At 48.7% G+C, this 23,813-nt stretch overlaps 2 protein-coding genes across 2 annotated transcripts; one reads left to right on the top strand and one right to left on the bottom strand.

Moving 5' to 3' along the window:
* Window positions 1-1,236: 1,236 nt before the first annotated feature.
* Window positions 1,237-4,734, top strand: LOC144470980 (proclotting enzyme). The gene is made up of 5 exons (XM_078182600.1): window positions 1,237-1,760; window positions 3,664-3,819; window positions 3,896-4,143; window positions 4,236-4,396; window positions 4,508-4,734. Exons 1-5 carry the CDS (start codon window positions 1,708-1,710, stop codon window positions 4,667-4,669), a joined length of 780 nt encoding a protein of 259 aa, XP_078038726.1. The 5' UTR covers window positions 1,237-1,707; the 3' UTR covers window positions 4,670-4,734.
* On the bottom strand, window positions 4,697-21,018 carry LOC144470981 (atrial natriuretic peptide receptor 1). The gene is made up of 24 exons (XM_078182601.1): window positions 20,788-21,018; window positions 20,542-20,712; window positions 20,294-20,468; window positions 20,006-20,214; window positions 15,337-15,726; window positions 14,531-14,645; window positions 13,819-14,153; window positions 12,995-13,086; window positions 12,784-12,922; window positions 12,632-12,713; window positions 12,326-12,461; window positions 11,488-11,547; window positions 11,310-11,387; window positions 11,064-11,168; window positions 10,431-10,671; window positions 10,179-10,337; window positions 7,544-7,617; window positions 7,366-7,457; window positions 6,769-6,915; window positions 6,489-6,681; window positions 6,225-6,399; window positions 6,060-6,158; window positions 5,893-5,984; window positions 4,697-5,820 (listed from the first exon to the last, which is right to left on the bottom strand). The coding sequence occupies exons 1-24, from the start codon at window positions 21,005-21,007 to the stop codon at window positions 5,365-5,367; spliced, it is 4,035 nt and encodes a 1,344-aa protein (XP_078038727.1). The 5' UTR covers window positions 21,008-21,018; the 3' UTR covers window positions 4,697-5,364.
* Between the last annotated feature and the right edge of the window lie 2,795 nt (window positions 21,019-23,813).

Raw genomic sequence — 23,813 nt, 5'->3', positions numbered from 1 at the left:
CGTTCGAGTATCGCTCGTGAATACGCGAACGAGGAAGAGTAGTATGGGAGAGAGAGGAGTGGGGGTAGCGAGAGGAGGAGTGGGAGTAGCGGGACCGGGTCCGAGTGGAGGACAAGGAGAAAAACCAAGCTGAAAAGAAAGGAGGAAGGCCGAAGACGGGTACGCTCGAATACGATGACGAGGAGGGGGGGAACCGGTGGGGTTCTGAAGACGGTCAAAAGAAGAACAGGAGGATAAAGAGGGTTCAAGGCCGGAAAGATGGACAAACTGTGTTTACGGTAGGATCGTCGTGTCGTGGCGTAGGGCAGCGGAGCCCCGCTCACTGTGGGGTGATCAATTGCCGCGCCTTTCGTTTGCTTTTAGTCATAATCGAATCTTTCGCGAACAAGTCGTATCGAATCTTTTATTTTGTTTATCTTCGATTAAAAAAAATTAGTACGTTTTATTCGATAAAGATAAACTTACGACCGAAAAGAAAACCAATCGCTATACCTTCAGTTTGTTTTTGAGCATTATTACATTTAACTCGTTTAACAACTCGTTAAACTTTTACGTTTAACAATTGCGTTAAACGATTTCACGTAATGTTTATACAAAGTATAAAATTAAAAATATATACTAATTTATTTAAAGCTATATTATAATAACATAAGAAACATAACCTTATCCTAAGTAACTTCTAATAACAGAAAAAGAGAAACATGTTGCTGAAGTCAAAGTGGGGGATCTCGCCGATCGGTCGGCAAAGGGTTAAAAGGATTTCATATGTCCTATACGATAAACATAAAACTAATCACGGCCGAAAAAAAGTCGAATTTAAAACTATTGGTCGCACACCGCAGTAGCCGGCTCGACTACCGTAGTGAGGAATAGCATAACATTGGGGAGCGGGGAGGGGGGAAGAGTCAATGCATCGCTAGTCACACGTCTGGAGTCGCAGCCAGGTCCGTTTTGTTTGCGTTCTACGCGAGAGTACAGTTTCGGCCTCATAATCCGAGCTCGAAACCAGTTTTGAACCCGCGTGCGCGGCGCGGAGGAGACGAGGGTCATCCGAAACGTCCCACTTGGCGATGGCGATGCGACTTCCACCCGCCTAGAATCGTGAAGCGATCGCTTACTCGACCGAAACCCGCATGGCACAGAATCGGAAAATCATTAGCGAAAGACAGCCGGCGGCGAGCGGGAATGGTCGTGCCATCTTTCTCCTCGGGGTGTGCTCCGGCATTTCTCAGATAACTCCGGCGACCTCTTATCGTTCGCGGAGCACGCGACGAGCGCGACGACGACGTCGAGAGACCACTCGACGCGTTGCCCTTTTCGCTACGCGATCGCGGAATTTGTTTACCGGGTCGAACGTGATTAAGTAGCGATTAACGTTTATGATTCACCCTACGAACTCGCTCATTACCGTTTACCCAACGGCCGTGTGAACGCAACGGCGCGCGCTAGTCATCGATGGAAGTAAACCGTTTAAAAGGGGCGCCGCGCGCGGCGACTAGTGCAATTGATTCAAACGCGGATACACGATTGTACGGTGTGTAGCCAGACTGCGTCATAGCTACGATTTCTCCTAGAACTATTTTAACGGATTCGTGTTGCGGAGCTACAGTGTCGGGACAATTTGAGGACAAAAAAACGGATTGGGCAGGTAAGAGGAGAACAAAAGCGGCCGGAAGAAAAGAGAAGTTAAAACGCTAGCAGCCTAGAATGAAGCTGGGAGTCGTCGCTGTAGTACTTGTCGGCGTGGCACTGTTGCGCAGGTTAGTTACGCCAAACGCGCAGTCCGACTAACGCAAGCTGTTTCAAACGCTACATAAACGTTTCGCGAATGTTGCAGCAGCAGCGGCGCGAACGGCCAGGCTATCTTTGGGCCGAATTGGTTGAGCGGACTGACCAACGGTCTCGGCGATTTGAATAGAAATATTCAAGCGAACGTGCAGCAATTGAATCATAGGATCGCGGAGACGGTGAATCGCGAGGTGGCGGCGGCTCGACAACTGGCGGAAGACTCGAAAGGGAACATAGGTATGCCAGCGCCAGAGTTCCACAACTTTTCTGCTGGTCCTTTCACCGTTGAGCGTTTTCTCATACGTTCTCCGATTTCGCCTATTTCGACGCAGTCTTTCCAGACGCGAGGTAACCGTCGAATTTGTTGCAGATACGGGCACATGGCAATCGATAAACGGCGGCGTCGTCTCCGGCGGCGGCAACAACGTCGTCGTGACGAACGTTAACGGAGTATCAAGGACCATTTTATCGGGTCGCACTCCGAACGGGACCGCGTACGTTCGCAACATCGAGGAGAGCACTAAGGACGGTGTGTTGCGACACGTCGAAAAGATCTTCCACCCGGCGACGAACCAAACGCAGACCATCGCCTGGACTCTCGATCTGAACGTACCCGGTGCGAAGCCCGTGCCCATCGTTGACGACAAGTCGTAATCCTAATCATACCGTTACCGTAAGCTCGTCGCCCTGTCCACGATGATTGTTCAACCTTCAATAAAGCACACTTCGTAAACGAAAGCTCGACCGATTCGGCAGGAATCCTTGGCCGCGGCGAGAAAGCGGCGGACCGCAACGGCGAGCCACGGTACCAGGAAAAAAAGCCGCGTTACATCGTGGTAAACGATTCGCGAACGCGCGCGTGTCAAAGTGGCGCCGAGAGAAGCGAAAGATTGCGCGGAGGGCTCCCTTAAATGGAAATGCCTCTGGCCTGTCCTCGATCGCGATCTTTCTCTCGTTCTCTTTTCCCACCTTTTCCCGCCTCTCTTCTGGTCACGAAGGCTGTGCGGCGTACTCTCCTCCGCTCCGTGTCGCACCGCGCGGTTCTCTCGCTTCCGATTGCTATCGCCGCGAATCGCTATGCCGATTCTCGACGCTCTACGCGTGGCACGGCGTTGCGTGGTATGGTGTGGCATGGCGTGGAACGGCGGCGTGGCGCCAGTCGACCAGCTGGCGACGATTTCTTTTCGTAGCCGCGGTACACGGATCTTTCGATTCCATCGGATCGGTGAATTTCGGTGGTTTTCAACGGGTTTCGTTGAAAGACGATATAACAACGCGGAAACGCGAAATGGGTTACCGTGTGAAAAGGAGGAATTCACCGTGGTCGAGGACGCGCTAATTATCGAGCATACGCCAAAATTGTACGCGCAGGAGGATCGTCGGCGAACAACTGGAACGGTTGTGTTACGTTACGATGAATCGCGCCCAGAGGTACGACGGCGGTCGTTCTAGGTTGCCGAGCGGGTTGCATCCGCCACGGGGAACCGGCGACCGTATATAAGCGGCGATCGCTGGAAATTCGATGGTCTCGTCGCTTCCTTCCCGGTGCTTTGTAAACGTTCGGATCGCGGGGATAAAAGTCGACATGATTCGTCGAACGTTGCTGTTCTATCTCTTCTGCGCTCGACTCTCGATTGATTGCTCGATCATCCAAGACAGTGTTGATGTTAGAGCCGTGACTCTGGCAGCTAACCGATCGGGTATCGTCGACGACCACGTGAATCGTACTCCAGCGTCCGATCGAGAATCGATCGGGATCGAAGCAACGTCGACAGAGTCAATCGTGATCATCGAAAGGAACAACTCTGCGAAGATCGTTTGGCAAAAAGAGGAGACCGTTCCTGTGAATTCCGAGTCCCGTCCATGTGGGACCAGCGCGAAGAGCCTGAGCAGGCTCGTGGGCGGACAACCGGCCGATCCCACGGAGTGGCCCTGGATGGCGGCTCTTCTTAGAAAAGACAACAGTCGATACTGCGGCGGCGTCCTGATCACCGACCGGCACGTTTTGACGGCGGCCCACTGCGTCTACCGGTAAGCACGTGCAAACGCGTTACACGTTGTGACCCGGATTCGATCGTTCCGTAACTTTGGCGCGTCACGGTTCCAGACACGCTCCCCGAGACATCAAAGTGAGGCTCGGTGAGTACGACTTTTCCGCCGAACCGGAGTACAGCAGAGCCACGGACTTTGCGGTGTCCGAAATTCGGGTCCATCGATACTTCGATCGTGTTCTGTACGAGAACGACATAGCTATAGCGAAGCTGCATCGACCGACCGTATTCGACGAGCACGTTTGGCCCGTCTGTCTGCCACCGATCGACCAGACCTTCGAGAATGAGAACGCCGTCGTCACGGGTTCGTAGGAGATGGGAGGCGTTCCCGGTATATCCTCGAGAATCTCTCATGAGCTATCGATGTGAAAATGATGGAACTGGCGATCGTTTCAGGTTGGGGGACCAGCTATTACGGAGGTCCGGCTAGCGCGGTTCTGATGGAAGTCGTCGTTCCGATATGGTCGCGGAATCTGTGCGTTCGCAGCTTCGCCCGAAGGATTCCGGAGACGATGATGTGCGCGGGCGCGTACGAGGGAGGTCGGGACGCCTGTCAGGTACGATATATGGTACCTACGGTGGTATGTATTTTACACGGCTATACCTTTTGCCAATGCTGTGTTGGTCTACCACTTCAAAATTATTGAATCGATCGCCGTTATTCGCAGGGCGACTCGGGTGGACCACTCCTCCATCGACTCGCCAACGGCAGATGGGTGAACGCTGGTATAGTGTCTTGGGGAATCAGATGCGGCGAACCGGGTCGTCCCGGCGTCTATACCAGAGTCAACGCCTATCTCGATTGGATATTCGAGAACGCGGTCTTCTAACGCATCATCGGTGAGGCAGTCGCGGAGCGGGATTCCAAAAACGACGAAACTTTATTTCCGAAATATCGATCGTTACATTCTTAAAAGAGATTGACACGAATAGAGAGAAATTTCTTTGGCCGTATCGGTGCTCCGCGTTCACCGAAGCACACGATCGTTTCGAAGATGGTTTCGTTCGTTCGCGAGGCCCAGCCTCTACACCGCCTCTAGAACACGCGTTCATTTCTTTTTGTTTTTGTTCTACACCGACGCTTGAACTTTAACTCTTCATAAATATTTGAATATTACAATTCTTGTTCAACATAGAAATACGATGCGGTTTTTGTTGCGAAGAAACTCGTGGTCCGATAGGTTACGGTTCGTTCACATCGGATCGTCCACGAATCGGTGTCGCGGCGCATCTCCCGTCTTTTCAGAGTTTTTTTAAATGGAACTCTCTCTCCTACTTGAAAGCGCTGGTCCTCGGGAAGTAGTTTTTTTTTTAGAACGAAAGTCGGCGGTGGTTCGCGCCGCTGATAATCTTAACGGTAGTTCGAAAGGGCATTCCTTTCGAACGAGTGGACCCAAATTTCGATCGGGCTCACCGATCCGAGCAACGCCGCTATTCTAGACGAAACAACGATACGCTAGGGTAATAGGAATGATATCGATCGTTGCCCCGCGCGTGGATCGCCAACGATCGATCTGCGGCGAACTTAAATTCGTGGACGGGAGGTCGCGTTCGCGTTTACGTTAGCGGTCGTGGTCGCTGTCATGGCCGCGGTCGTAGCCGTGATCGTGGTCGTGGTTGCCGGCACGAGCAGAGGAGCGGTCGGACTGTTTTCCCTGTGATTCGGCAACGACTCGGCTTGGAATCGCCGCGGTTGCGGCGTCGCGTTTGCGGAGGTTCGCGAAGGCGACGCGACCGCGACGTTTCTGTTCGGTTCGTCGACGACGACGCCGCCGTTGTCGCGACCTCGACCGCTTTTCCCTTGATTCGAAACCGATCGTTGATGGTCCTGGGTTCGTAGATCGCCGGTTTTCGTAGACATCAGACCCGTGTTCGCGTTCGCCGCCGTTATCGTCACCGACGTCGACGCGTTCCCTCTACGGACGATCTCCTTGTTCGACTTCTCGCCGATCAACCAATAGGTGGTCATCTTCCCTTTGCCCTATAATAAAGGAATAACCATTACGGTAGCGTTGCCTGATGTTCCGAAAGAGGAGAAGTGACAGATTCTTACCTTCAAGCTGACTTCGCCTCTGCAGACCAGCTCGAACGTTCCGAAAGTGTCCAGGATCTCTTTGGTCTTCGGGCTGACGTGGATTTTAAGAGCTGCGGGAAACGAGACGAAAAATCGTGATACGTGGACGACACAGCGAGAGAAAAAGAGAATAATCGCGGTCGTACCTTCTCCGGTGCTCTCCATCCTCGATGCGGTGTTCACGGTGTCCCCGAAGAGACAGTACCTCGGCATCTTCAATCCGATCACGCCGGCCACGCAGGGACCTGAAAATCAACGGATGCTTTCGTTCGACTTCGACCAAGGGGAAGAAAAATATTCAAACAATTTACCAGTGTGCATGCCGATCCGGAGCTTGAGCTGCTCGTTCGGTCTGTGTCGAATGCTGAACGTCATCACGGTGTCCCGCAACGCCAAGCCCATTCTCGCGATCTCCCTCGCGTGGTTGGTCCCGTTCGGAACAGGCAGCCCCGACACCACCATGTAAGCGTCTCCTATCGTCTCCACCTGAGAAATGAAACAAGGGTTCGATCGATCGCGTATTTTCTCATCGTTCCTTTTCCCGGCTCCAAGCATTATCAAAATCAAAAGCCCACCTTATACACGTCGAAGTTCTCGATGATGGAGTCGAAACACGTATAAAGATCGTTCAATAAATCGACCACCTGAAGCGGCGTGCTCTCGGCCGACAGTTGCGTGAAGCCGACGATATCGCTGAAGTAGATCGTCACTTGGTCGTAAGTTTCGGCTATCACGTTTTGTTGGAGTATCAGCTGGGACGCGACGGACCTAAAAGTTGCATGCTCTCTCGGTCATTAACATCTATCATTCTCTAGCTCTCTGTCTTGCTAAACGAAAGTTTGACGGCTCGTTTACCTCGGCAACAATTGATAGAGAAGTTCCTCGCATTTTCGTTTTTCCTCAAGGTAATCGGCGGTTCGCTCCGCCACGAGGGCCTCCAGGTTGCTGGCGTATTGCGTCATGCGGGAGAGCAGATTGTCCAGGATGTTGCTCTCTTCCTCCCTGAAACGAGCGAACGAATCGTTTTCCCATCGATCGAGCCACAAGGGAAACGGGGTACGAGAGAACAAAGCCGTCCCGCGCGAATCAATGTATCACTATGGATCTTGTTTTCTAACCGGTTTGCGCGCGTTACAGATAAAATATCAGAATCGCGTTACATGTAAACTCGAAACGAAATCGAATCGAATCGCAGGTAAGAATCCAAGGGGAATCTGCGCAGGATCCCACTGTCGCCGGCAGCTCGCGCAACAAGGCGAAAGAATCGATCGAACGCGGCTGCACTTCTCGCACGAGTCTGACCGCACACCGCCCGCGCGCCGTTCGAAATCGTCTACAACGGAAAGAGCCGCGCGATACGATCGAAGGATAAGGGTAAAAGCAAACGGTTCGCCAAAAAGGAAACGCAACGCGCGCGCGGCTCGATCGATCGTCGGGGTCCAGCCAACTCACGTGTTCATTTTCCGTATCATTTGCTTGAGCATAGAAAAGTCCGGTCGATCCGCGGCGTCTTCTGCCCAGCATCGATTCATCAAAACGACCACCTGTTCGAAAATTGCGATCGTTATCGTGTCGTTCAACTTTTAGGGGTCTGTTTTATTGTTCTTCAAGGAACAATAGTCGCGCTTACCTCTTCCTCGTACGAACTGTTGATCGCCGGTCTCAGCGGGGAGCCGCCGCCCCTCTTCACCCCCTCGACAATTTCTAAAAATTAAAAAACACTGTAATTACTTCGTGACACACTTTTATATTATAATTTTTAATTTATATTAAATTTAATTTTAATTTACATAATTTATATTATTATTTATTCCGGACTATATATATATATATATATATATATATATAGGACTATATATTCCGGACTATATTATATATATACATCACCTCTATGTAACACCAAAGGGTCTTACTAGCTCGTTAATTAAGAATAATAATAATAATAATAATAATAAAACAAAGAGAAACTGCTCGGTTGGATCGCCGAGACCGATGGTTATCTCGTTTTTTGGTTTCCCTACGAAATTGAGATCGAAACTGAGATTAAAACCTGAGAGCGACCACCCTCGTAACTGCGCTAACAATGCACCAGTAATAGACCTACTATTGTGTTTGTACAAATCCTCCATGACGGCGTTGCAAGTTTCACAGTTGAGGGTGCAGTGGGGCCTGCGGACCTCGAGCAGGGGACTGACCGCTCTCCTGGGACTGGCCCCGCCATCGGGACTGGCGCCCGATATCGCCGGCAGCGTCAAGCTGCTCGTGCTCGACGATTTGCTTCTCTCCGCCATTTCACGATCGATCTCGCGATTTTTCGCACGGACAACGGCTCGTTAACTCTTAACTCTTCATTCCGTACACCCAATTCCCGTTTCACCGACCGTCTCTCGAAAAAAAAAAGGAACGTGGATACGTGCGCGCCGCTGCGAAGGATATTGGTCAGGGTTGATCGCCCTCCGAGCGTTCGACCACCCGAAAAGACCACGACGTTCGCGCTCTCCGTCTCTAGGACGATCCCTCGATCGATATGTTCCTACCGAGATTAGCACAATTGAATGGCTGAGACACGCCGCGCTATTCTCGAATCGCGAAATAGAAAAAGCGAAGACCGGCCGGTGTCAAGGACCGGTGTCGAGGGCTGGTGTAGATTACGGCAGGTGCGTTCGGCGGAATCGATAGCCTAAAACGAATTCGCGTTTTCCACGATCGTATTTCGTCGGAACATCGACCCGCGAGACCGAAGGGAAAATTGCTCGGGAATTGATTCGTCAACCCCGCGACTGAACGTCGGCTTCGAGGACGATGCTATTTATTTGTACACCGTGAACCATGGACCATAGACCGTAAACCATAAACCGTAAACCGTAAAACCGTGGCACTGGCGGTGGGACGCACTGTTTCGGCGCTCCGCTCCACTCCGTTCTATTCCGCCGTGCGCCGCGTTGTTTCGGGCCGCGCGAACCGATCAATTAGAACCGACGACGGGCCACGGATACGGAATCAGGGTAATTGGCTTCGAAAAACTTGCTCCCGCGAGGCGCGAGGCGCGAAGATCGGTGAGAGCGAGAGGGGCGGAGAAGGGTGGTCGCGATACCGGGAAAACCACGAGCCTGCGGGGAGAGGCTGAGTCCGAGAAGGGGTGAGCCACCTGGAGGAGCACGGAGGGCCGTCGAGAGCCGTGGAGGGCTGCGTTGGGTCGCGGAGGGCTGGAAGGATGACGGAGGGTAGGAGGTTGAATATCGAGCAAAACGAGAAAATCGGGCCGAATGAATTGGGTCGGTCGGGGTTGGTCGAACCGATGGTAAACACAGAGAGCGCGAGAACGTACCGAGGCGGAGCGGCATACACGTAGACCGACGTACCGACGTACCGACGTATACTAACGTAGTATTGTAGTAACGGCGGCACGTCACGCACGTACAGCTCGCGGTGAACACACAAACGCCGAGAGGGAACACGCAAACGCGTCGGAGGGAACACGCGCGCACCCACCTCCTTTTTCCAGAATCGCCGACCGTGGTTGGTTGATCAAACGATCGTAAACCAAGGCATACCCTGTCTAACGGTGGAGATCCTGTCCACGACTAGATATCACAGCTAGTTGTCCCGTCGTCGACCAGATATCGCTGGATTTCTGTTGTTTGCTCGTCGCGGGGAGAGCCAACGAAATGCTATGAAACGTTGCGATTTCAGGCCGAAAGAGAAACCAAGAAGAGGGGAAATTACCAAGAGACGATGAATCAGTGAACCGGCGAACTAGAGAACGAGTTAACAAGAGAACGAGTTAACGAGAGCCGAACAAGCGATAGGGGTAGAAGAAAAGCGACGTGAAAGCGGCGAGAGTCCGCGAGAACCGTGTGCGTTCCAGGACGCGAGAAAGCTTCGACTGAGCTTTCGAGCCCGGTCTCGAAACGCACGCTCCTAGCCTACTTGCGGCTCGTTCCATCCTGTCATCGATCCTGCCGCACTGTCGCCGAGACCCGAGTTCGCGAAAACTCGTAAACTTTGTTACCGATCGATTCGCCGCGGGGCGGCGCTTTCGCGGTGCTTTCCGCGGCGCTTGCGATATCCTGCCCTCGCGGATATATCAGCCGGCACGGAATCCGTCGATACGAAAACTTCCTCCCGCGACGCGACGCGGGAGGGAGAAGGAACGAAAAGAGGACGCGAGACGAGGACGAGGCGAAACGATCCTCCCTTACCGGTCGAAATTCTCCCGGAAAATTCGTCGTCGCGTCGAAAGGTGCGAGATAGAGGTGACTTACCCCGCACGGTGGGACGATAGCTGTCGCCCAGATAGAACGGACCCTTTTGCACGACGATCTCGTGAACGATCACCCCGAAACTGTACACGTCCCCCTTCTGGGTGCCCTCCGGTGGTCGTCTCTCCATTCGCAACAGCTCCGGGGCTGTCCACAACTGTTCTGCGTACACGAGAAAAAGACTCTATAACGTGTCGAGAGAATTGAAATTTATAATCAGATACTAATTAGTTATTGTTAAGCCCGGGGGCTCACTTGTCTGGTAAACGGGATTGTCGAGATCCTCCTCCCTCGGGATCCTTTCCCTTAGTTCGTGTAATCCGAAGTCGGCGATCTTTAGGACGAACCGCGAATCGACTACGCAATTGTACGAATTCAGGTTGCCGTGGCTTTTCACTTCCGATGCGTGCAGGTACGCCATGCCACGGATAATGTCGTGTATCAAGGACGCACGGAACACCCGGTCCAGTTTGATCCGCTCGTCCACCAACACGTCCTGCACACACGCGCGACTCTCGTTACTTATTATTACGTTACGCTTAAATTGTATCACCACTTTCTATCCCAAGAATTAGATAATGGTCATCGAGTCGATATACGGCCAAAAATACTATTATAATATTATATATAATATACTATTATACGGTACGCTAAATAGTATATATTATTTATACGGACTTCCATAAGGCGTTTGATACTGTTAAACACGCTCTTCTAATTAGAAAACTGCGCGCGTTCGGCTTGTCAAGTAATTTAATAAATAATAATAATAATAATAATAATAATAATAATAATAATAATAGTAATAATAATAATAATGATAATTTCTTACTTTGCCAACACGCGCGACAGTCTCGACTCTCGAGATTTTGCGATCGCGTTACGTACCTGAAGAGACCCTCTAGGACAGTACTCGGTGAGTAGACAACAGTTCGGCGGATCCACGCAGGCACCGTAGAATCGCACCAGATGATCGTGTTGAAGATCCTTCATCTGCGCGCAACCAACGAGAACGGTTCTATAGTTTAGTCGTGTAGGGCCCTTCGGAGAGGCGAAACAACAACAAAAAAGTCGTCTCGTCGAAAAAAAGGTCGAGAAAAATTGTCCCGCGGGGACACCGTGAAACACGCTCACCTTCTTCAGTTCGAGCAACAGCGGTCGAGAGATTTCCACCTTCTGCCTGTGTATGAATTTTACAGCGACTTTCGAGCTCTGCAACGCACCGAATATAACGAGAGGATACCCAATCTATCGCAGTCCGTGTATTATTACACAAAACACAGAAGAATGAACTAGAAACGATGTTACGAACCTTGTAAATACCGGTGGTAACGTACGGGCTCCTGTCCAGTTCGTCTATAGGGAACATCGACTGCAACCAAAGGAAAACAACGACCACGATTACGAGATCCAATAATCGTCGAGGGTAATCGAGGAAAAGCTGAATCGGTTTTGCCGCGACTGTTTTTATTTTTTCCCCTCGGATAATCTCGTTCGGCGCAACATCGTGGTACAAATAGAAAACCAGAGGTAGAAAATAAAAGAATAACCGTTCGCTCTACGGTAAACGGAAGCTCGAAAGTTCGTCCTTCCGATAAAATATATCGTTTAATTTCGCAATTGTCTTGTACGAGGTATGCGTAGTTTTTATGTAAAACAGTATGTTATGCTTAAATAGTATGTAAGTGGAGACAGTCTGAAATAATTTCATACTATAGTTTACTGATTCGAAAGATCAGAATTTCTTGAAGACAGACGTTTATGTAGGGATTTGCCGCGTGCGTCTGCGAACGTTCTAGAAGGACGTGTTTTGTTTATGCGCTGCTCTGCGGCAACGGTCGAATCGAACTCGGTGCAAAGCGAGCGATACAGTGGAACAGACGGTGAGAACAGGGAGCATCAATCAGCATATTTTGTTTCGTAGTACTGTGGTGAGTGTGGCGACAAAGCGAGAACTATTTTATAATAAGCGAACGTTATAGCCTGTATTCTATCTGCGTGTAACAACCGATACGTTACACATTTTGATGAAATCAATAGCTTTTGAAAAAAGATACGCAGTTTCATATACTCACGTAAAAATCCAACATTTCATACGCACTGACCTAATATTAAGGAGGATTTATCGTGTTTCGCGTTTTGATACTCACTATGTGGCTACCGCGCGTCTTGTGTATGTTGAACGAAGTTATGGAACCGCCGGAATTTGCCTTCGGCACCAATTCGATGTCGCTCCAATGTACTTTCCACGTCATGGATGCTATGTCCGCTTCGAGTTTAAAGTGCCTACAAAAGCCAAGTCAAATATTATGGCTGCGACCCGCTGGGTCCGGGGTTCGAACGACAATCGACGATACGGTGCACCCTCCATAAACACGGTTTCCTTTTCCACTCGAAACCAACCTTTACCGCTCGGCAAGTGGTCCTTCTTTACGAAAAAAGAAACATCCTCTTACCTGTAAATGAAGACCGAAGCGACAACGAGAACAACGACGATCGAGCTCAAAACCATCGAGAGGATCGCGTGACCCGGTAGAGCTGTTAAACGGAAAATTTTAGAACATTTTAGTTAGGCGAATCGCGTCGATCGTTGATCGGGCACACTTACAGTTGTCCGGGCACAAGGAGCCGTCGAACCCGCAGGTAGGAGTGTCCGGTGGCGCGTCGCCGCGGCCGCCGGACCAGTGAATCTTCTTCCCGGGGACGTACTCGAACGTTTTATTCGCACCGTAGAAATTCGCGACGATCTGCCGGAGAGAAACATTTCGAAGTGACGGGTAGAATTCGCGCGATCGGATTCGTCGATGATTTTGTTTTACCTCGAACCTTGACGTTTCCGGATTCATGTCCAGAAGAGAATAGTCCGCGATACGATCACCGTTCTCGTCGATGTTCACGTCTCCCGTGATCCCTGCAATGTTCAACATCCGGAAACGGGGATGAACGCGATTTCGCGGGTCGACCGTGGAGCGTCGCGTCGCGTCGATCCGCGAGAAATCGAGTCGGTATAAAAGAGAATAAAGTTAGAATCCAAGAAATAATTTCCATCAAAAGGATAGATCCATAATAAGTCTGCTTTATAGTTATATTAACATTAATTGATAAATAATCATAATATATTGATTTTTAAAGCTTCAATTGAGCAGAATGAAGAGTCGACTCTTTTCAGCTCGGCACGGAATGCGTTAACTTTATATTTCTCGAATAAAACGCATTGCATTGTTTTTATTTAAAAAACGAAGATAACAAAGACAATAAAAAAATCGAATACGTCTTATTCGTCAGAACGTTAGTTTTTGTGGTAATCGCGACATCTCGTATTTTGCTTGTGTACTACTGGATTCGTATGTTTTAAGATTTGAATGCGAATGCCTTCGGGACATTCGTGAGATGTATGTACGCGTACGTGCCCAGCGGCCATATTTTACGTTCCCGTATGTTCTCAGAGCGTGAACATGTGCCAATAAAGACTTTATATATATATGATCAAGTAAAGCATATTTTTCGCAACGCAAAGGGAAAGATTATTTTAACCACCTCTGAAACATTATCTGACAAATATACAGTTAATTTTGGCCAAAAATAAAGGAAAGCCACGCGAATTGATTATCCCGTGAACGAAAGTCCGGTGAAGTCCCTTTACCTTTGAAACTCTTCCCCCACATGCGTCGCGTGAGATTACCGCCGTCCAAATTGACTATATCGGGATGTTCCGGCAGGCTTTCCTTGAGGGCCAGGGCGTAGAGGATGACAGCGTCGTAAAACGCTGTAACGAACGTCGAGACGGTGCTGTTGCCGAAAGTGAAATTGTACTTGCTCTGGGCCAACGATTTCACTTTCCGCGAAAAGTTCAAGTACTCGACGTTGTCCGGCGTGCGCGGGGTCACCGTCAGCAACGCCTGATAGGCTTTCCGTGCTTTCTCGTTTCTCTCCGCGCTGTCCGTTTCCACCCTCCACGGTTCCTGCGAATCGTTGTCGCTGGGAAAAAGAAACAAAATCAACAGAAACGAGTCTCGTTTTCTTCCGTGAACAGCGGCGGCGAACCGCTGTTCGCGTTATTTGTTAGGTGAGGGCGAGAGGTTGGGTTATAGATTGCGGTTTGCGGGTTCCGTTGCGTTCCAACGAGGATCTGATTCTAGGGTAAATCGGGCAGGAGACGCGCTTTCTCGCCCTCTCTCGCTCGATCGATGGGATTGCAAGGCGCGGCACGGCCGCGCTAATTCTCGGCACACGTTTCCGGTTGCGCGCGCGTCGCGTTATGAGATCGCGTTCACGATCTCGCGTGTGCTGATCCTGTTCCAATCGTTCCTTATGATTCGAACACTCGGTTTCCAGTGATCGAAATCGTTGCTTACCTGGACGACAGCTCGATGGAGAAGAACACGTATTCCCCGGAGTCCACCATACCGAGCTCCTCGGCCGCCAGTAATATCTCTCGGATGGTGGTCGCGTTGGCGCACATCACTACAACTGCAACCAGGGAAGATTTTTCGTACCTGATTCAGCATTCTCTAGAGAACGCCGACACAAATTGGACTGACCCGGACTCGGACGAAAGCGAAGAACGACGCGAGGACAATTCGAAATCTAAATATTACGCGTTTTATCCGTAAAAAATTATTTCGTCGCATTACTTTCTCATTTATCAAGAATGTAGATTACATTCTCACTAAACTCTCTTTGCTAGACCCATTCATGCTGTGGTCACTTCATTCTATGTAGTTGGACTTATCAGTAGAGGGTCAAGATTTTTGAAAAATATCTCAACCATAAGATATCTATTCAGTTTCACTTAAAATACTATTCGATCATTTGGTACATCGATTTTTGGACCATGTCCGCATGGCCTATCCAACGGCATTTGACGACCATAATTGTGAATGCTTAAGCGTTAAGAATTGTTCTCCCTTTGTATCCCTTCTCTTGCCCGCTGTTACTAGACGGACACCATATTATATTATAACAGAAGAATTAAATCACGCTACGCGACAACAATAACTGTTCAAACATCTGCTTCAAGCAGCGGGACTTATTCCCTATCCAAGCGCATTTCAAGCAATCAGGCGCATCGTTTTCTCGAACTCCTGCCGCTAAATCGTAATCTTCTTATTGTTATCGGAAGAAATTTCAAATGCAATCCAAAATATGAGATAACACTTACTCCTGGCGGAATTCGAGAGCGTTTCGAGCAACTGCCTGTAATTCTGACTTTCGTCCTGATCGAAGCTACGGTGGTAAGACGTCTTGTTCAGAGCGGTGAAAACGGCGCTCAGGGTGAAGTGGCACTCGGAATGGCCGCGGCTGCTCGTCATCGGGTGATTGTGATACAATAGGCCGATCAGTTTCCATCCGAAACGCCTCAAGATGTTCTTGAGCGCCTCGCCCACCAGCCGATAAGACCCCATCATTCTGGTCAAGGTCGGGTAGTGCTCGCTTTTGTGGCGGAACGCTTCCGCCCGACCGCCCGCCGTGAGCACGGGGATGCCCCAAATCCCGGCGTATCTCGCGACAGGCGCGATCACGTAATCGCACACCGGCCCCAGAAACGCATCTGCGCTGCCAAAAATCAGCGTACAAATCAGGGATCGTTCCGTCACCGAGACCAGTACGAACGAGAACCGCGGATCGAGGGAATATGATTTCGTGCCCCTACACCCCTTTGCGCGATCGTTCCTCTTTTTCTCATCGTCTACGCTGCGCGACAAAATGATAGGACAGTATAGCATAGATACTATACTATAGTATACTATAGTTATCCAAATTTCCGGTTGCTAAAGTGTTAATACAGTTTGCTTGTCGCGGTGCGTTTCATTGCCCTGCTTGGCTCTGCCCGGGACAGTGTTTACAAACATTGACATCGATGGCAAGGTACGTTGGCCACCAAGATTTCCGAACCTCGCACCTCTAGATTTTTTATTTATGGGGTCATATCGAAGAACTAGTTTACAGCGTGAACGATGTTACACGTTTGAAACATAAGATTACCGAGGCCTTCGAAAAATTAAAAAGCGATGACAACTTACAATCTGTCCAGATGTCATTAATTCATCGAGTATAATTCATCACTTATGTATGCAGCAGCGAGGAGGACATTTTCAACAATTATTGTAGCATTGTAATAGTAAGTGGTAAAAAAGAATAAAAAATGACTAAACAGTAGACACACTTTGTATTGTTTCAACCGCACAATTATCACTGATTGTAAACACTGTCCCGGACAGAGACAAGCAGTTCAGTGAGAAATACACGACGAGCAAATTGTATTAAATCGTTTAGAAGTTGAACGAACTTTGAAGTCGGTTATCACGAAAACGGAGCTCCGGATGAAAAAATGTTATACCAAAATATTTTCTTCTTTTTTGATGTAGAATCACCCCCTGCCCGATTGTACTACTATTTCCGGGACACTACATTATTGGTTTTGAGAAAAATTTTGGGATGTCCTATCATTTTGTCGCGCAATGTAGCCGCCCTGAAAAATCTATCTCTTTCTCCCCCGGTTCTTTTTCTTCCCTCGGTTAGATCGCGAACAAGAAAATCCATCGAGAGGAGGAGGGGCACGATGGGCAACCAGTTGATCGAAGCTCGGGAGATGCACGGCGATACGAACGCCCAGAAACACAGAGGCGTCAGACGGGTATCGTCGCGTGATCCCACCCCGATCACCGTTCCCGCCGATCCATTGCCATATTCCCGCGCTGGAATCGCTAAAACGTCCGACAAGAATTCCACGGTTACCGATACAGATCTCCGAGCAATGTTTTCACGCAGAGATAACGTTTATCGGCGTTACAGATACTATAAATCGTATTCGAACTACTTTCCACCGATCACGTTGGCTCCGAGTACTCACTCTATCGTGTTTTATCGTGTTAACGGTGGTCCAAAAATGGCCTCGCGAAAATTCCGCGCGGAATTAAGGGAAACCGGCCGCAGAGACGTCGAAGTTTCCTCGCCGCGCTTTCGGTCAACGTGGAAATATTGTACAAATAAATAAATAAATAAATCTCGAACGAAACAACGATAGAATACGAATGATAGAGTACGCTGTAATTGTTTTTTTTAGAGAACTTTAGAGGCTTTTCGCGATCGGATATACGACTGGACGCGTTTGAGAAACCTTTACGATTCCTATGAGATGCAAACGAGAGCAAAGTTTTACTCGTCGCCGCGGAGTCGCGCGGGCCTGAAACAAATCGAGGCGAGGACCGTGCTGATGATTCCCGCGTGTCACCGATCGAGGCGGATCCGCGGAGTTGCGCTCATGTAAACACTTTTCTCGGACTCGCGGAGCGTAAAGTCGACACGAGAAAGGCGACTCTTATACGTTCGACCAACGAAAAATAGAAATCGCATCTTGGCGAGGGCGGATTAACACTTTACGGACCAGCAGCCTATAAATTGGCTTTTTCTTACAATCGACAGCTTGTGGATCGTTTGTCGTGGTAACTAACAATTTTGTTACTTATCATTGAAATAAATATATGAAATTGTACTACACTTCAAGCTTCAATATTATTATACAATATTTTAAATATTAAATATCTCTCGCGAGTAATAAAATAAATGAAATCAAAGAAGAAATGAAAGTTTAACATTCAGCTAAATATTTATGGTCGAATGACCGGTCGGTAAAGTGTTAAGAAGCGAGCCACGGTGAGCTTTTATTCCATTGTTTATGCAAAAGCTGCCGGGCTGGGGAACATCCTTTCCTTTCCGTTTCCCTCGAGTATCTCGGAGCGTAAAATGTGAAAATGGATGGAGGTTCGCGCCGCGCATTCGCGGAGCGAACTAATTTCACCCCTGGCAACCCTTTAGTAGAAATCGTGACTCGATTTTTCACCGACGGTTCGATAACGGCGTCGTCGATAAACCGACTGAAAATACGATGACGTCGTCGCGTAAACAATCCTAATTATAGATAGCGGATAACAATCGAAACCGACGAACACTCGTCGTCGAGCGTTGCGTAGAAAACCGTACGAAAGATCGGACAAGGTAGTCCTCCGGCAGTGTCTCCGACGTATTGCGTTTAGAACGATTAGCAGAGAAAGGCGACGCGAGAAGAAGACCTGCCGATCGGTTGATGTAAAAGTCGAACGCGGCCAAAGGGCCGTACGTGCTGGAGCATCGCGAGTCCCGATGCTCGACCTCGATCCTCCATCCAGGCAGAGGTCCCTTCAACGAGGTGACAACCTCCACCGCCAGATGAACCGCCGGCAGAACCCTCATCAGGCTCTGCTCGTGCCGAGGATCGGCCGGCGTGATCACGGCCAGCATCACCGGCTCCCGTTGCTTCGACTGCGTCTCCCGCACTCGCGTTTCCCCGCACTCTTTCAGCTCCTTCAACCCTTTCGCGGGTTGTATCGTGCCCGCACTGTAGCACATGGTGGTCAGAAGCAACGTCAGCTTGATGGAAGCGTCGTTGACGCGAGGTACGCGCGCGGCTCGTCCGGACGACATGATCGATCTCGCGAGGTCCAGTTATTCGCGCGATTTAATTCACGCGGCCGCATCCGCCGATTCTTCGGATCTTTTCTTCTCCATCTTGTCGATCCTTCGTTTCCCTTTCAGACCAGGAGATTCGTTCCTCGATATTTCAAAGTTTATTCCCGCCACTGTGCTGGGACGATTCCGCGTGGATCGGCGCGACGCGTCACTGCGCGGCCGAAGCAAACTTCCTCGAGCGGCGCGATCGACACTGAAGCGGCACGGGCGCGTTCCAGAGAACGACGGTCCACCGCCGTCGACTGATCGCGTTTCCGTTCCTTTTCCACTCGCTGATCACGATTCGCACCTCTCTTTCTCCGAAACGAAACCGCGGCGCTCGTGCTTGCGCGTTGCCTCGCCGCCTTGCCTCGCATTGCCTTGCCTCGCCTCGCTGCGATGATCAGAAGCACGGGCAGAGCAACGCGTGCCGAACGCATGCGTCCGATCGTCGCATGGCCTTCGAGCTTATGCACCGTGTGCTCCGCCTTGGTCCACCGCGAGTTTCGCTAGTAAACCTAATCAGGCCGCAAACGCGTTAGCACGTGCTATCCTTCGCCCTCGGCAGCCAGCGGTTTTCCAACCGATCACGATGTACCGACCGGAGCACCAGTATCTACCAGAGATACACGCGCAGCCAATAAACCGCGAAACGCTCGAATTCGAATCGAACGAGCAACAATTACGAAGCTCGACGATCCGAGCAGCTTTTCTTATCCTTATTATCGTGATTCTGGTACAGAAGAATAATACAAATCGTGCGATTTGAAACGAAAAGAATAATAATAATAATAATAAAATATAATAGTAATAATAATAAAGAATAATAATAATAATAAAAAAGAGAGAACGAAACGAGAACGTTTCGATCGCGGTATCTTCGCAACGAGTATCGATTGGCGTGCGGTTTTCTTTTCACATCCGTCCGAGGAAACGTTTATATATAGATTTTATTTCCCGACTTGTCGAGAGGTGTTCGACGAGAAAAGAACAATAATAGAATCGGTAACGGCCGTACGATAACACCGGCCCGATAACGCGGACGAAACGGAATTGTGATAAGCCCGGCTTCGTCTAATTGATACGACGCGGGGATCGAATGTACGATCAAACGGAGAACCGTTTTCTCCTGCGCGGCAAAGATATCGCGGATAGCGGAACCACAGATCGGAGCTTAACCAAGCGATACGTAGTCGGAACAGATAGCGAAAGCGCGTTCCTTCGCGATAGTAACGTGCGATTCTTCGAGATCGGTCGATCGGGCGAGTTCTTGTCCGAGTCCCGGAGTCCCGTGTCGAAAATAGACAAACTCGATGCATGGACGTAAAGAAATGGCGACTCACCGCCGTACCCGTAGCCCACGTGGTCACGCAACGCCTCTGGATAATCTCCGATTTCTGTATTCTCGACATCAAACGTGCCGTACGCGAAGTTCGAATGCTTCTTGATAAATTCTACCATGGATTTCATCATCAGCTGACAAGTGTGCCTACCGGCGACTCGGCTCTGTCCGTTCGTTGCATAAACCAGATGCACCTTTCGCCACTCGTATCTACCGGCCGAAAATTACGAAGACAGTGGCGGACGAGTTTGGTTTTGGAGGTGGGGTGAAAAAAACAACAGCAACGTACCGATTCATCAACCCGACGAAGAAGTTCGCTAGATCGCTGAATGCCAGGCTGCCGATTCTGGTGGTCATGAAGTACTCGTCTTTGCACTCGGTTTTCTTCTCCGTGAAGTCGAACGTGAAACCGCCGGTGGTGATCAGCGGTACACCGAAGAATTTCACCACTCTCCCAACGGCCGCTGAAAACGATGCAACGTACACAATTAGTCTGAAAGCTTCACTTCTTCAACACTTGATCGGATGATCCCTTACCAACACAATAGTCGCAAGCGGGGCCAAGAAATAGATGAACGCAGTTCGAGAAACTGTCGATCGCGCCGATCTGCGCGTACATCGCGTCACAGTGGTCATTCTGCGGCAGAAATTTCAGCTTCAGCCATGGTGGTAGCAAACCCCGCGACTTCGCATCGTTCTTCGCCAGATCTGTGAAAACAAATCTGTTCTAAATCAACTCTGTTGAATATTTGGAAGCGTTGAAACGGCGTTCGCTACCCTTACCAAGGACCGGCAGCACCTTCGGCAACGAGATGTCGAACCGCGGATCCGCCGGAAGCAGAACCGCTATCCTGAGCTCGCACTCCTGCGTCTGATTTATCTCGCAGAGATTCTCGCAGCTGCGGGCCAAACGGGCCTCGCGACAGCTCGCCTCTCCCTTCGCCGTACACGCGAACAAAGCGAACCATGCGACCGTCGACGAGACGATCCATTTGGTATCCATGTAGAAGCCACCGCGGCCCAACGAACGTCCCGCGAACCCGCTTCCTCCGCGAGCTCTCGATTCTTTACGTCAAATCAATGGAGAAGACCGCGCGACGTTCGACGCGTTTTCGGCTTGCTCGCGGCATCGGTCACGGCCAGGTCGACGCGTTCCCGGCACCTGTCCATGTTCCGCGTCGAACCTAGGAATATCCTCGAATCTTCTCGGCGCGGGTTGCTCCTGGACGAGAAACTCGATCGATCGATGGGCACGCGGTGCGAATCGAAGCGAACACGCATCTGCCGCCCGACGCGCTGTCGAAACGACCGTCGAGGATCGATTCGGCCACTGGACAACTATTCTTAGGCTTACGCGTTACGCGGGCACCGGGCTCGGTTACGATTTACGATTTCCCGCAATCACCCCCGACCACGCGATCCCTGTCGTGTCCTATCTGTCCTGCGATCGACGATCTCCTTGCCGAAGAGAGAACAACAACGACGACAAGGTGGATAATTGATGTAGGATCCGCGGCAACGAGATCGAAAACGGTACTGACGCTTCGTTCGGTGATCTTGAGCCGCATTACCCACTCGCGAACACGTAAGTAGACTTCTCGTTGGCTCGTGTCACGTTATCGCTGATTTTCTATCGCGTCGATTGATAATAGCTATCAAAAACTTTGTCGCGCGTCCTCACCGCCTCCCGTTTCTCCTTTAAAAGCTTCGACCATTAATCTACCGCTGCCCCTTACCCCAAAACCATTCTTGTTACCATTCGAACGCGCCCATCGTTTACATCTTTCTTGCTCTATCCCTTTTCACCTCTCTTTCCTCTTTCATCTTTTCTCTTTGCTTTCTCTTCTTCTCCATACTATATCCATTGTTGACGAAGCAAAACGGGCAATGTTTGTTGCACAGGAATCTATGGTCTAATCTTGGCAACAAAATGTAATTCAGCTTTTCCACTGAACCGTCCTATAATATAAGAAGACATGATAAAAGAATACAGACTTTTATTTTTACCGGATATATAACTACACGGTCCTTCGTCGAGGAGGGATTTTTATTCAGTATTCAACGTCTACTGCGAATATACGTGCCTGAAAATTCACACGCTAATATCGCAAAGAAACAATAACCTCTCGGGCACGGCATTTACGGAAATAAAGCTTTTCATAACTGAATTACCATTTTTCTTAACATATACTTTTCCTGTATAGCCATAAATATAGTATTAATTACATATATTCTTTTCTTAGTGTATTGTAATTCTTAGTGTATTGTATTTCTTAGTGCACTTTAATCGTTTACTTTAATAATTAACAAAACAATCGAGTAAAGCACGAAACGTTCACGGAAGCCACTATAGTGGCGCGTAACAGGTTAAAAACACGAACCTAGGATTCGCACAAACGACACATCTTATAGGCTTTTCTGCCTAGGGTTTAGGGGGTTATTAAAGCCGTTTACCATTTCGGTGTCGCGCACGGCATTACCGATAGTTCGTGAACTTAGGTGCGTTAGCGGGAAGCAAATATTCCATATACTTCGTTTATATTATAAGTATTTAATCGCAGACTTAAAGTACATTCTATGGATCGTAAGTTAATGACTTAGTCACGGATAGAGTATAGAAATAAATCTTATATTATACCATTTCCGTCTCACACTCGTCGTTGCCTACTAAATTTTGTACTTCTTAGCGGAAATCAAGTGTTCGATATACCTCATTTGTATTATCAGAAATTTTGCAATTCGAAAGCTAGAAATTAACACGGGACACATATGGTACTTATAACATTTTAGAATTCAAAAGTTTTAACGAATGGCATTAATGGTAACATTTGTACTCCATACAGTATTTGTGTACCGTAAGTTTTGAAATTAATTCTTATAATCATTAAACAGCTAAAAATAACTTTATCAAATGAACAGATTCATTAAAATTAACAAATTAAATACCAAAATAACTAAGGCAGTATTTAACCACATCTCTAACAAACAGAATTGCTATAAATGTTAAGAAGCCAGAAATAATAAATTAATGCGATTAATTCAATTAGTGGAATTAAAATTAATCTTAAATGTCGTTGGTACTTTTTACACAAAATTTAAATGATAGTCTTGCGAACGTTCGATGTCTTCCCTGTAAAATAAACTGTTAGAGACATTAAATATTTAGAAGTAATCGAAATTATCGATCGCCGTCTGTCAACGATTTATGATCATACGTATTATTGTAACCCGCTACTCTCGGCTATTTTTCGGCCTGTTCGGGTATAACCTAGAGCGCTATACTATATGCTATACGGCTCAGTCAGTTACAGCAACGCAATCATCGGAGGGAGCAGCCGGGTTCCAGGGGTTCCTTCGCTAGAAATGGTTCGACCAAGGAAACGACACCTTCCAGGCGAAAGCAGCGTTCGCAAGAAAATAAGTCACATCAGATTTGCCTGCGAACGCTGAACGAGAGGTGTATCTCTTGGAACGAGTGAGGGTGAGGAAACAAGATTCTTTCCAATCTCGCTGCGTCACTTTCTCATTTCAACAAGGAATGGAAGCCTTTCCAAATGTATGCTCCCTTTCGTTTAAAAGTCTTATTTTATATCGCAGAATGCTCTCGGTCACAAATTTTCATTTTAATTTATGCTATCGATTTCAACAATTTTTCTTCTCAATTTTTACTTTTTTTAATTTAATTGCCATTATTTTTTCTTTTCGCGTAACTAAAATTGTTTACATTCAATATGTATTCAATTTTCAACTATGACTTGTAATAATTCTAATTGCAATCAAAGCAAATTCATTTTGAAGAATAATATGAA

The sequence above is a fragment of the Augochlora pura genome, chromosome 6 (assembly GCF_028453695.1).
Source record: "Augochlora pura isolate Apur16 chromosome 6, APUR_v2.2.1, whole genome shotgun sequence".
Classification (NCBI taxonomy): Eukaryota; Metazoa; Arthropoda; class Insecta; order Hymenoptera; family Halictidae; genus Augochlora; species Augochlora pura.
This window is presented reverse-complemented; position numbering and strand designations above follow the sequence as displayed.